The 12,783-nt window shown below is 39.2% G+C and overlaps 2 protein-coding genes across 8 annotated transcripts in view; one reads left to right on the forward strand and one right to left on the reverse strand.

Annotated features, from left to right (window-relative positions):
- Window positions 1-12,783, reverse strand: part of Rb1cc1 (RB1 inducible coiled-coil 1) — a 74,727-nt gene that overhangs the window by 61,576 nt on the left and 368 nt on the right. For 3 of the 5 annotated variants that reach the window (XM_046428617.2, XM_046428616.2, XM_058573997.1), the window contains exon 1: window positions 12,191-12,331. The exons of 1 other annotated variant lie outside the window; for it this stretch is intronic. The gene's annotated coding sequence lies outside the window, so the exon portion shown is untranslated. Of the gene's footprint in view, window positions 1-11,797; window positions 11,921-12,190; window positions 12,332-12,783 lie in introns of those variants that run through there. One more of the 5 variants, XM_046428615.2, reaches the window with a different exon arrangement.
- Window positions 11,819-12,783, forward strand: part of LOC124082149 (translation initiation factor IF-2) — a 70,188-nt gene continuing 69,223 nt past the window's right edge. For all 3 annotated transcript variants that reach the window (XM_058573998.1, XM_046428619.2, XM_046428618.2), the window contains exon 1: window positions 11,819-12,780. In XM_058573998.1, the coding sequence (XP_058429981.1) occupies window positions 11,819-12,652 (834 nt within the window). In that variant the 3' untranslated portion in view covers window positions 12,653-12,780. The remainder of the gene's footprint in view (window positions 12,781-12,783) is intronic.

The raw sequence follows: 12,783 nt of genomic DNA on the forward strand, positions 1-12,783 counted from the left end.
TCAGACTCCTACAGTCTTCTTTACAAAAACTATTTCTGGGCTGGGATGTAGTTCAGTGGTAGAGAGCTTTGTTATCATGTGCAAGGCCCTGGGTTCAACCCCCAACACCAAAAAACATAAAACAAGACAAAACAAAAACTATCTCAACCTGTTATTTCACTCCAGAACACTAATTTTTAGGTGGTCACACCATAGCTTAGAAGCAAGGTTTTATGAGTTGTTTTTTCATATTTCACAGATTAGATACAATAAAGGAATGGGAATGGAAATATAAATTTTGTGTATGTAAAATAAAAACCTACAGGTTTTACTGAATACATTTATTCATGCTGATTTAAATTCTCCTACTAAAAGAAATGTTGGGTTGGGGATGTGGCCCAATGGCAGAGTGCTTGCTGAACATGAGCAAGACCTTGGATTCCATCCTTATAACCAAACACACACACACACAAAAATCATAAGACCTTCATAAAGGCCAATTCTGTATAATCTTAAGTCACAGCTATAAAATTTATTGATCTTCACCTTCCTCAGCTAGTCCATAACTTGCTTGGCTTTATTATTTGGAGAAAGGGGATGACAACCTTCCTCATTAGTACACACTGATTTAAATTTCTATTCCTTAATCTATAAACAGGAATGCTATAAAACCTACCTCATATAAGTAATGTAGAAAACAAGTACTTCATTTAATAGAGATTATTTAGCACAAACCAAACTTTTCAGTAAATAATCCAAAAATGTTATTTAGGGACAGGAAGTTAACTGTCACATAATACCAAGTGCTCAAAAGCATCTGTTGAAAGAAGAGACAACTGCACTCTTGGATAGTATTAGCAAACTCTACATAAAGAAAAAAGCTGAGTTAAAAAAAAAAAAAAAAGGTAAGTGGGGTACAACACTTATTTGCCTCCCATATGAGAGGCCATGGGTTCAATGCCAAGCACTGCAAAAAAATAACTGAGAAAGATCCATTTAATTAGCTGATCTCTGGCAGTTTATTTATTAGACAATGTGGTCCCAGGATCTTACAGTTTAAAAAAAAAAAAAGTAACCTACTTGTCTTAATATCATTATGTGAATAAATACTGCTTGGTTCCACCACTAACAATCCTGAATTTTATGTACCCTCTATTATACTTTATTACCATGAAGTTATCAAGGCATTGCTTAGTACTACATACCTGGGAGTTCTGACAATTACCTGAGCTGCTTCTACTTGCAGACCCCATTTGAAATCCATCCTAGAGGACAACACCAACAAAACAAACTTAGGTCCTATTTGGATGCCCCTTTACTTCTCCCCAAACTAAAGTGCTTCAGAACATCTATTCAAACACTCTTTAGACTGACATTCCACCATTACCTTTCTATGGCTCATTACATGGAGCACCACACCATTTAAAATGATCTCTTGACATGAGATGAATAAACCTTGATTTTCCATGCCTTTACTCATGTCATTCCACATCTTTCACACAGTCTCCTGGCTGTGAATGGTCTGTTCCTTAGGCACTTAAAGCCCAGCTTCAAATTCTAACATAAATGATGGCCCTGCAACACCTTTTGTGCTACTTGCCTAATACCTTACAATGTCCAAGCTGATTGTAAATGGTTGCAGGAAACACGGTCATACCTTACACCTTTCTTTAAACATTACAGTATATAATATAATACCTAGAAATGGTGGAAAATAAATAAATGTTTGAGGCAAACACCATGGATAAGAACTACAACAAGAACCCAAACAGAAATTAGAAAGCCAGTGGATCAAAGAGAATCCACAGTAGTTATTAAAAGATGATCCAACAAAGCTGAACTCCCTCCTTGTTAGAGGGAATTTAACTGTTAATGGCTCAGCAAAAAGGGATATATATAACCAAGCACATATCTGGTTACCCTAAAATAAAAGATACTCAGGCAGAAGGGTTTGAGTCCTGGTTTCAGAGCTTTACTCCCATGACCCTGACGGCAAATAACTTGATTTCTCCATATCTGTTTCTTCATCCAAAAAAGGCATGAGGTGAACTAGACGATTCCTCCAATGTTCCAAAAATGCCATACAATAAGATTATATTCTAAACCAGTACTAATGTATGGTCATTGAAAAAAAAATACTAAATTAAAAAAAAAAGTCTTCCAGTCAGAGATAAAAAGTACATTCTATCTACCTTCCAAAACTTCACTGCAGGAAATGAACAGCATAACATAGTGTAATATGAAATATTATGAAGGACAGTATACCAAAGTTTTATTAAGAAGGAATGGCCAGGCCCGGTGGTGCACACCTGTCATCCCAGCAGCTTGGGAGGGTGAGTCAGGAGGACTGCAAGTTCAAAGCCAGCCTCAGAAAAAAAGTGAGGTGCTAAGCAACTCAGTAAGACTCTCTCTCTAAATAAAATAGAAAATAGGGCTGGAGATGTAGCTCAGTGGTCAAGTGCCCCTGAGTTCAATCCCTGGTACCTACTCACCCCCCAAAAAGAAGGAATGGACAAAAATTTAAATAAAGAAGGTAACATTAAAAAAAGGGGGGGATTTGTGAAATCAAGATCCAATTAGAAAAACAATTTTCCCTCACTAATCATCACACATCACTAAAACTTAAGAGGATAAGTTTAAACCACTGGCTTCTTGACCCCCCCCCCCCAAACTGGCTTCTTTTTAAGAAAACACTCATTAAAAAGTGAATCCTCTTATAAACTTGTAACTTTGGGATTGTTCATTATGCACATTTTCATTAAGTAAAATCCATTAAATTCCATAAGTGGGTTAAATCTACATGATCTAGAAGTAATTTACTGTACATAATTATCAGGTATTAGCATAAAATCAACTTCAGATGAAGGAATAAAAAATTAAAACTCAAAATATACAAGACTAGTAGTTAAGTATTATATATTCAGTCATCCGATATTCCACAGGGCCTAGTCTCAGGATTCTCCAGATACCAAAATCTGCAGAAAGTCTCTTACAAAAAAAAAAAGGGGGGGGGGTAAGTATCATATCTCTAGAGTATGATACTTACCACAGTGTAAATAGCTGTTACACTGAATTGTTGATGGCTAGAAAAGTTTGTACGTTTAGTACAAACAATATTTTTTAAGTATTTTCAATACAAGGTTAGTTAAATCTGTCGATTTCGAACCCATGGGTATGGAGGGTCAGCTGAATTACTTTTCACCAACACTTTCCAAAATCTGAAATCATGCTGATTTTATATAAAAATTCTTTCTAATTTTTATAAAATTAAATCACATAATACTTGGCCTTCTGCCCACTGTCCTTAGTGTCTGTTCATTTAGGAACAATTATATTAAGTGTCTACTATATAAACTGTACTAAGACATCACAAGAGAGAACTGTCAAAATACATCTATTATATTCTTAAACTCACAACAATTAACTTTGTGAGATTGTGATAGATAACATACCAAACAGAACAGATCCAGTTAAATGTTTAGATACACACACAGAAATACACAATAAAGGTAAAATTTTCAAAAGGGTAAAAGAGTGGAGTTTTCAAGCAATAGTATTATGACCAGTGGCTATTCATAACATGGGGAAAAATATACTATCTAAATGTACATGCTCACTTAAAAATGAGAATAAAGTTACACAGTATACCATTTTTTATCCTTTGTAATATCAATATTGATTAAAATGCTACTAAGTGTTGACAAGATAACAGTGAGAGCACACGTGCACATCTCTGACAAGAATATAAATCTGTGTAACTTCTGAGGAAATCTAATCAGCAATGTGCATCAAAAATGTACAAACTGGAAATTCTGTGTAAATATACTGGAAGTAAATAAGACAAATGTACAAAGGTATATAAACCCATCGGTTTTCCTTACACCATTATTATCAACAATAAAAAATTAGGAAACGGACTACCATTAAAGTGTGGTTTACATAAATTATGACTCATATCACATGATTTCAGATTGTGAATTTTATTTTTATTTTATAACTAATGCAAAGGAGTGTGTGTGTGTTTGTATACAAGCATCAAAAAAGTCTGCAACTAGCCTGGTGCAGTGGTACATGCCTGTAGTCCCATAGGAAGCTGAGATGGAAAGATCACAGTTCAAAGCCAGATTCGGCCTCAGTGAGGCACTAAACAAGTCAGTGAGCCCCTGTCTCTAAATAAAATACGAAATAGGGCTGGGAATGTGGATCGTGGTTGAGTGTCCCTGAGTTCAATCCCCGGTACCAACCTCCCACACCAAAAAGTCTGCAACTATTTAGCCAGGAGTGGTAGCACACACCAGTAATCCCAACTTGGGAGGCTGAGGCAGAAGGATTGTGAGTTCAAAGTCTCAGCAATTTAGGGAGGCCCTAAGCAACTCACTGAGACTCTGTCTCTAAATAAAATGCAGAAAAGGGTTGCGGGTGTGGCTCAATGATTGGGTGTCCCTTGGTTCATTCCCCAGTACCAAAAAAAAAAAAACAGAGGCAGGGTGCTGGGGATGTGGCTCAGTGTTTAAGTGCCCTGCACCCTGGGTTCAATTCCTGGACACACACATCAAAAACAAAAACAACAACAACAACAAAAAAAAAACTGGAACTATTTACCACAAATCTTTTCAACACTGGCTATATCTCTAGGCCTTTCACTTTCTCCGATTTCTTTCTTTTTATGAAAAAAAAAAATCACATTTATAATCAATAGAATAAAACTTATTTCTGTTTTTAGAAAGAAAAAGAATACTCTATGTATTACACAGTAACCTTCACTTTTTGTCCTAGAACTAAGAGTGCAAGACAAAGTTCCCAGTTTTCCTCATTTCAGCATTCAATGTGAGATCCCAGTGGAGTTCTGCCCCACACCATTCTAAATTCCTGATCATTCCACCAATTATATAAAAAGAGAGAGACCAGAATTGTGAAAAGAATTGAGATGTGGAACCACAAGACCTACATTGAAGTAGTACTCCTACTAATTATGTACCTTTGATTGAATCCATCTTACAAGTTTTTATTTAATTACAAAAAGAAAGAAATGACTTATCTTACAGGGCATGGTGCACAAACCTATAATTCCAGGGACTGGAAAGGCTGAGGCAGGATGATCAGGTTCAAGGCCAGAAACTTAGTGAGGCCCTAAGCAACTTGGCAAGACTATTTCAGTTGCAAGACTATTTCCAAAGGGGCTGGAGATGTGGCTCAATGATTAAATGGCCATGGGTTCAATCCCTGAGGACATGCTTCCCTCCCCCGCAAAAAAAAAAAAAAAATTACTTATCTTAGGATAATTTTTGAGGCTTTAAGGAATAATGTTCACATATATGAGTTGTGCAAACTATAACGTACAATACAAGCATCAGCTAATGTCATTAATGAATCCAGAATTCTTGTCACGAGGTCAGGACTAGCACTACCTGATGTGAAATATTTCCAATTATAAATCCTATAATTAACTCTAACAATGTATCTAAACTTATGCCACACCTTGATGCTGAACTGAACACAGCATGCTAAGTAGAAGCTATACTCCCAACCCAACATGCCTAGATTTCAATTCAGTGCTTTTTGTTTAAAATTATTCCCAAACTTCATTGTACACAAAACTATCATTCTGCTACCCTCAACTTTTTCTGTCTAAATCCTATGTATTTTTTCCTTTATAACTAAACCCTTGTTTTCCCATGTCATACCCTTAACTAAAGTAGTAAGCCTGCAAATTCTCTCTGCCTTTTAAATCCCTATCCTCAGGGCTGGGGATGTAGCTCAGTAGTAACAGCATCCCTGGATTCAATTTTCAGCACTGAAGGAGAAAAATGATAATGTTGAAAGTAAAACTGAAATCAAGCCAGGGACAAACCAGTGATCCCAATGTCTTGGGAGGTGTCTCTGGAAGCTCAGGCATTTTGATTGCAAGTTCAAGGCCAACCTGGGCAACTTAGAAGATCTTGAACATAGCTCAGTGGTAGAGCACCACTGGGGGTTCAATCCACAGTAGTACAATCAATCATATAAATCTATTATAGTCAGGCTGCTTCCCTCCTCAGCTGTCTTCCCTAGAGAGCCTTCCAACTGCCTACAGAAAGGTACAAATGGCCCAACATGCTGTGGTTTATTTGCAGCTACCTTTCCTGTGACCTCTGGCTCAGTACCCAGATGATTTCATTTAATTTCATTATCTGCCAACCCCTTTAAGTATGTGAAGATATCAACTCTGATATAGGCTTAAGTAACTTTCAAATGGTAGTAGTCTTTGGAATAAGATTTATCTGTATTTAAATCCATCCATCCAGTGTCTGCATATCAATATGATCTATAAACTAAAAGCATACCTTTTATATTTTTTATATATATATTTTTTAATTTTTAATATTTATTTTTCAGTTTTCGGCGGACACAACATCTTTGTTTGTATGTGGTGCTGAGGATCGAACCCAGGCTGCACGCATGCCAGGCAAGCGCGCTACCGCTTGAGCCACATCCCCAGCCCAAAGCATACCTTTTATAGAGTAGGTGAGATAGGAATAATGTACTTCAGACTCAGTGCCAGGAAAATACTAAAAATTTCAAAAATAATGGCAATTATGGGTCTAGTTAAACTTCAGCATTCAATAGCTTCATAATTACCCATCTCTCTACAAGTAGTCTGTACATGAAACCTATTTTCACTCTACATATTCCTGCCAGGTAAAATTCCCATATCTGTTTTTCTAAAATTTAAAGTCCTATTGCAATTTCTGGTAAGTGTTACCTGGCCACAAGTGACCCAAGGTGTTATTTTTCCCTCTTCTCAATTTATAGAGCTCCTAACTAAGTATACATAATGTAGTATGAATTATGTAGGTTTAAAAAAAAATCACATCATGAAAGGACAATTTGTTCTTCTTAAATCCTTCCCCTTGGCTCTAAGTAAGAGGAAAAAGGGAAGGGATATTTAAAAAATTATGGACTCTACTACATTTATTTCCAGATGTGTCAGAGTAACAACTGAACTTATATGCCCACACATAAAAGAAGCAAAAGGCATCTCATAAAACACTGTCCATCCAATTTAACAACTGGAGATTAATATTGTGAGATTACAACCATGATGACTAGCCAATCATTCCAGCCCACTGCAAGTTTTAATGTAGTCAAAACTTAGAATTAGCACCTTTATATGAAGAGATGAAAAGGAGAAAATTGTGAAGATGAATTCTGACCTTCAATACTAAACATTCATTCATTATTCACCAAATAATTTGGGAGTTTCTAAGTATGCCAGATATTGTACCAGGGGCTAGGACTACAAATACTTTAAAGCTGCTTTCAAGCTGAATAGAACACATGAGATGTGGATGTTATCAGATAAGGCAAACTAAATGCTTTATAAAGAAAAGATAAATCAGAATAATTTTGCCAGTGTCCTAACTCTGCGAACTGCAATTCTTAGCAATTCGATGTAACTGAAGGTTTACCAGTTACAGAAGCAATGAAAATAATGCTTCTACAAATGGAGTGACTAGGTTGCCCAAGGACTGAAAACTGGGCACTAGCCTCTCCAAAAAAGATGTATTCCCTTTTCTCTGCCAAGAGGAAAAGAGGAGAAAAAAGGCAAGAAGAATAAATCATACATCTTCCTCACATTCTCCAAAAGAAAACTATCTTCATAAAGGTCTAGGGTCTCCCAAATGTATGTCTGCAACTAGCCAAGCTGCCTCATGTAAGGACAGCACCAAATTAGAAGGCAGCATTTGAAAGTTAGTGCCCAAAGACAGCAAACAGGAAAGCAAAAATTGCAGACCAAAAATGTATTTAACAACAAAAATGAAAAAGTTTAGAGTTTATATCCCAGACTTATTCCCTAAATATATAGGAGACATAGAGATACATATTTATTTGGTTTTATAAAAATGAGATGGTGCTATACATGAATCTATGTACCTTGCTTGAATCATATAAATCTATCTGCATCAGTACAAACACATCATCCATTTGTGTCCTATCATTCATTAAAAAAAAAAAAGATAAAGTGCATGACTTGAGTGAAAATAATCTGTTTGCATGTTTTTTAATATATATTTTAAAAGTAAAAGTTTTTTAAATTACCTATGACAAATATTAAAATTAGCTTGTATTAAACCGAGACTACCTGTAAACAGCAATATCAAAAAAGCATGTGCTACTGGGTGCAGTGGTGCACACCTGTAATCTCAGCAACTCAGGAGGCTGAGGCAGGAGGATTCCAAGTTCAAGACCAGCCTCAGCAACTTAGTGAGACCCTTAGAAACCTAGTGATATCCTGTTTTGAAACAAAAAAAATGGGCTGGAGATGTGGCTCAGGGGTTGAGTGCCCCTGGGTTAAATCCCCAGCATCACCCCCACTCTGCAAAAAAGAAGCATATGCAAATCTGTCATCTTCAGTAAAATAGTTACCAAAGGCCATGGAGATAAGTAGTATGGTACTGAATTAAAATTTCAACAGATGTGCTGGACAGTTACTGACCAACTGTTAGATGTAGATTATGAAGAGAAAGACTACCTGGATAATTGAGTCAGTAACAAAACAAATAGATCAATTATTTCCATATCAGCATAATTATAAACCAACAAAGCATAAAAATTTGAAAAGCAAAATCATGGATGAAGGAAAAAATTGTTATTCCACAATCCTTAGGGCACTCACTGAATAGCTGTGAAAGCAAAAACTAACCAATAAAAGAAAGGATGCCATTAACACTCAAGTACTGCATGTACTTGCAAAAACTAATTTATCAGAACCTTAATTTTACAGAGAGATGGAAAGAAAAGCCATGGTCTCAGGGCCATGGACAATGGAGGTTCAATTTATAGGCAAATCAGGTTTCCTAAGTCCAATATGAAGAATCAGAAAAATGTAATAACCTTTACATTCTTTTATCTGACAGTGAGTACACACTCTTCAACCTAGAACTCCACAATCTGCTAGTCTTCTATCCATCCTACCACCTCAAAGCAATCTACATTTGTCATTTTACACAAATTTCCAATGATTCACTATTTCCTATAAATATACATACACAACTAGTCCCTCTAGTCCACTGGCACATTACTGGAGCTGTGTGTTGCAGGAATTTTCGGAAAGGAATGAATTTGATTCCAACTGCTTTCCAAATCTTGCTGGGTTTCCTGGAACCCACCTCTGGGCCTTTATACATGCAGCCTGTAGAGTATATTACAGTTTCCTTACTGTGACTTAATTATTTGTACAATCCCATTTTTCTACTCTTCCCCCTCACTCATGCCAGTCCATCTTCAGAAACCTCTTCATTTTTCCTTATACATGCCTTGAATCTCCAGAGCCTTCACACTTACAATTCCTTGTGTCAAAAATATTCCTTTTCCCAGATGGACAAGCATCTAACCCCCCCTTAATTCTCTTGGGTCTTTACTCAAAAGCCAGTCACTCAGGCCTTCACTGGCCATAGTATCTAAAGTTTCAAATCCATTCCTCAATCCTCCCATCCCTTCCTTTTCTCCTTAGCAATTATTGTACTGTCCATTTTATTTTTAATGAAGACAGGGATTTGGGTTTGTTCACTGCTGCATCCCCATCTTCTGGAGCAGTATCTAGTAGGTACACAATAAGTGTAAGTCACAACTCTGAAATAGCTAGGAATTTTTAAATAGAGACAAAGAGACTTATCCATGTTACCTTATGCTTTTTCCTCCCCCAAATCTCCTCCTAAACCCTACAGAAGCTCAAATTCCTTGATGTTCCAATAATGCCCATAGTTGTTTTTATACATGACTCCAATTTTACTTTTCAAAGGAACAACTCTTCTTCTTGTTTCAGTGCTGCAGTTTCATAGCCCATAAAAAATTCTAACATTCCAGAGTTAATAATTGAGTCTCTTCACTGTGGTAAGTAAATAACAAAAAGGATCATGAGTGTTTGTGAAGATCATGAATACTGGTAGAAAGGAATTGCTAGATTTTCATTTATGCTTCCTCAGCCAGTATTTCTGACAAAACAGTGTAATTGGGGCAAGAGAATATTATTACCTGAATGAAAAAATTTTACTACCCTTTCTTCTAGAAACTAAAATAATCCCAGCAACTCAGACAGCTGACAGGAGGATCACAAGTTTGAGACCAGCCTCTGTAATTCAGCAAGGCTCTTGGTGTATCCCTACCCCCCCACCTCTCACCATATATATATTAGTATTAAAAGGGTGGGGACACTGTGGATGTAAATAAAGAGCCTCTGGGTTCAACCCCGAATACCAAAAAAATAATCAAGTGATATACGTGTACAAGGTAAAGCATACAGTCCTCAAATACATGCTAAATGTAAATAAAATTTTAAAGAGAATTCCTAAATTAGAAGCCAAATAAAAAATCTTTCAAACTTACATATAATTTAAGTTTAACACTATGGCATTCAAAAGAGGTCTTGGGGCTGGGATGTGGCTCAGTGGTAAAGTGGGTGCCTAGCATGTGAGAGGCCCTGGGTTGGATCCCCTGCTCAAAAAAAAAAAAAAAGGCAAAACAAAACATAACTCTGCCTTTTTGGCCTTCATGAATTTAATTTGTAAAGTCAATCTGCTATGCATTCTGACCTGCTGTTTGTCAGCAAGGCCCAGAAAAACTTTTAAAGCCAAGAGTACTGTTCACTGTCTTCACTGACATCCTGATCAGGCCCAAAAATACTATTCAATTTGATTAACATTAAAGATTTAAAACAAGACTAAATGATTTTAAAACACAGCCTGAAGCCAGGTGCAGTGCCTCAAGCCTAAGACCATCTTCAGCAACTTAATGAGACCTTGTTTCAAAAGAAAAAGAAAAAGGGCTTGGGATGTAGCTCAGTGGTAAAGCACACGTGGATTTAATCCCCAGTACCTAAATAAATAAACAAAGACACAGCCTGAAAAAAAAATCAAATAAAACATGGCCTAAGCCCATATCAAATATCCATCAGAGATTTATCAACAAACATACCTAAAGCATCCATTAAATAAAACTATCTAGTGTTTTGTAGACAATCATAAACATTAAAAAAAGACAGGCATATTACTGAGAAAATATGTTTATTCAAGCCACGTTGTCAACAACACTAAATACAAAAAAGTATTTCACACTCGTAGTTATGGTCCTCTTACAGATCCAATAACCCAAATAATAAAATCAGCCAACTTCCTTCAGAATTCCCTTTCACTTCTCATCTGACCACAAGTGCAAGGACTTTTTATCACTTACAATAAGTGATAACATTCTTGATTGAACACTCAAGCCTTTTTAAAAGTCTTTTTAAAACTGCTAACTTTCCAAGCCTTCACATAAATGACACAAACGCATCAATACAAAAACTTCTAAACTACACTTAAAAAAAAGGTTAGTAAAACGGGTGCTTTTTAATGTTCATAGCAGACGAGAACATTACCATGTCCCGTAGTGACTTTTTCAATGGTAAGCACATTAGTGTTCCTTGGCATCCAGGCCTACCTATACCACTTCATGATATGACCACACTTAGGAGTCACATCGGAGAAGCCTAGATTACGAAACCATAAACAGAAAACACAGCACATCCACGGGCCGGCGGAAGAAACTATTGCCACTCCACTCAGAAGCTGCCTCTTCTCTTGTTAGTAAATGTATTTTTGTTTCTACCAAAGTTGTGAAATCCGCACACACACCCCATCCCAAATCTATCAGTGAGGCGGGCGGAGGCTGAGTCATTCCTAGGAGTAACTTTACACCGATCCTCGCACTCCGGGGGGTCGGACAAAAACCTCATCTCTAGGTTCCTCCCATTTTGCGCCTCGACCCAATCCCACTCTCCCGTTTCTTTAGCCCAACACACCTCTAGAGCTGAGCACTGGCTATGGTGACCAGGGTGAGGCTGCATCCCCGTGGGTTCGGGCTTCTCTTGCCCTCGGCCACTCCCGTAATTTCACCAGGTGTTGAACAGCAGCGCTCTCAAGAAGTGGCCCTGGGGACCTTCGGTGAGGAAGCCACAGGCAGCCCCATACACCCCGCGGCCCCGTGGAGCATCGACTCGAACCGCTTTTGTCTCCGAGAGCTGACGCGGGGAAGGCGGCCTCTGTGCAACACCTGCGGGGGCCGGAATCCCGGCACCATGGCGAACACACCTGCGCGGCCGGGACCCAGCGCCCCCGACCCACACTGCCAAGGACCGCCGAGCGGCAGTGGTGTCCAGATGGGGGAAGGGGATGCGGGCGGCGGCGACACTTACCCGGCAGCGCCTTCTCCTCCGCCGGCGACAGCAGAGCCGGCGGCCCCCGGCACCATCTTCCGCCACCGCCTCGTCCTCAGCGGCGGCTACCAACCGCCCATTCGGCACTGCCAACCGACACAACCGCCGGTGTCCCGGGCGCCCGCCCTCCCGCCGCGGCCCCGAACTACTGGTAGAAGGGAGGGGTCAGGGCGTAAAAGGACGCAGTCAGGCCCCTCGGCTCTGGTTAGAGGACCGGGAATCAGCGGGACCGCGGCCAGTCAGAGCCGAGGGGCCCGGGCAACCCGAGGACCCCGAAACAGTGCCGAGGGCTTGGCAGGGCCGCCGACACGGCCGCGGCTGGGTTTGTTATTGTCGACTCCGACTCTTCCTCCGCGGAGCACGCCGGGAAACGGCCAGCTGCGGGGGAGGGGCGCACCGGGAGGCGTAGGTTATCGTTTGCGCAGGACCGGAAGTCCGTAGGCTGCCGGGAAAGGGGCGGCTCCGCCTCCGGTGGCGTTGGGCTTGCCTGGCAACTTAGCTGTCCTGCCCTGACCTGGGAAGATTTTGCTGGTGTGTGCTAGTCGCTGTCCTGGCGCGACTTCCCCAAGGTG

This window comes from Marmota monax, unplaced genomic scaffold (assembly GCF_021218885.2).
Source record: "Marmota monax isolate L192 unplaced genomic scaffold, Marmota_monax_Labrador192_F-V1.1 WCK01_AAM20220418_F8-fsc00044, whole genome shotgun sequence".
Taxonomy (NCBI): domain Eukaryota; kingdom Metazoa; phylum Chordata; class Mammalia; order Rodentia; family Sciuridae; genus Marmota; species Marmota monax.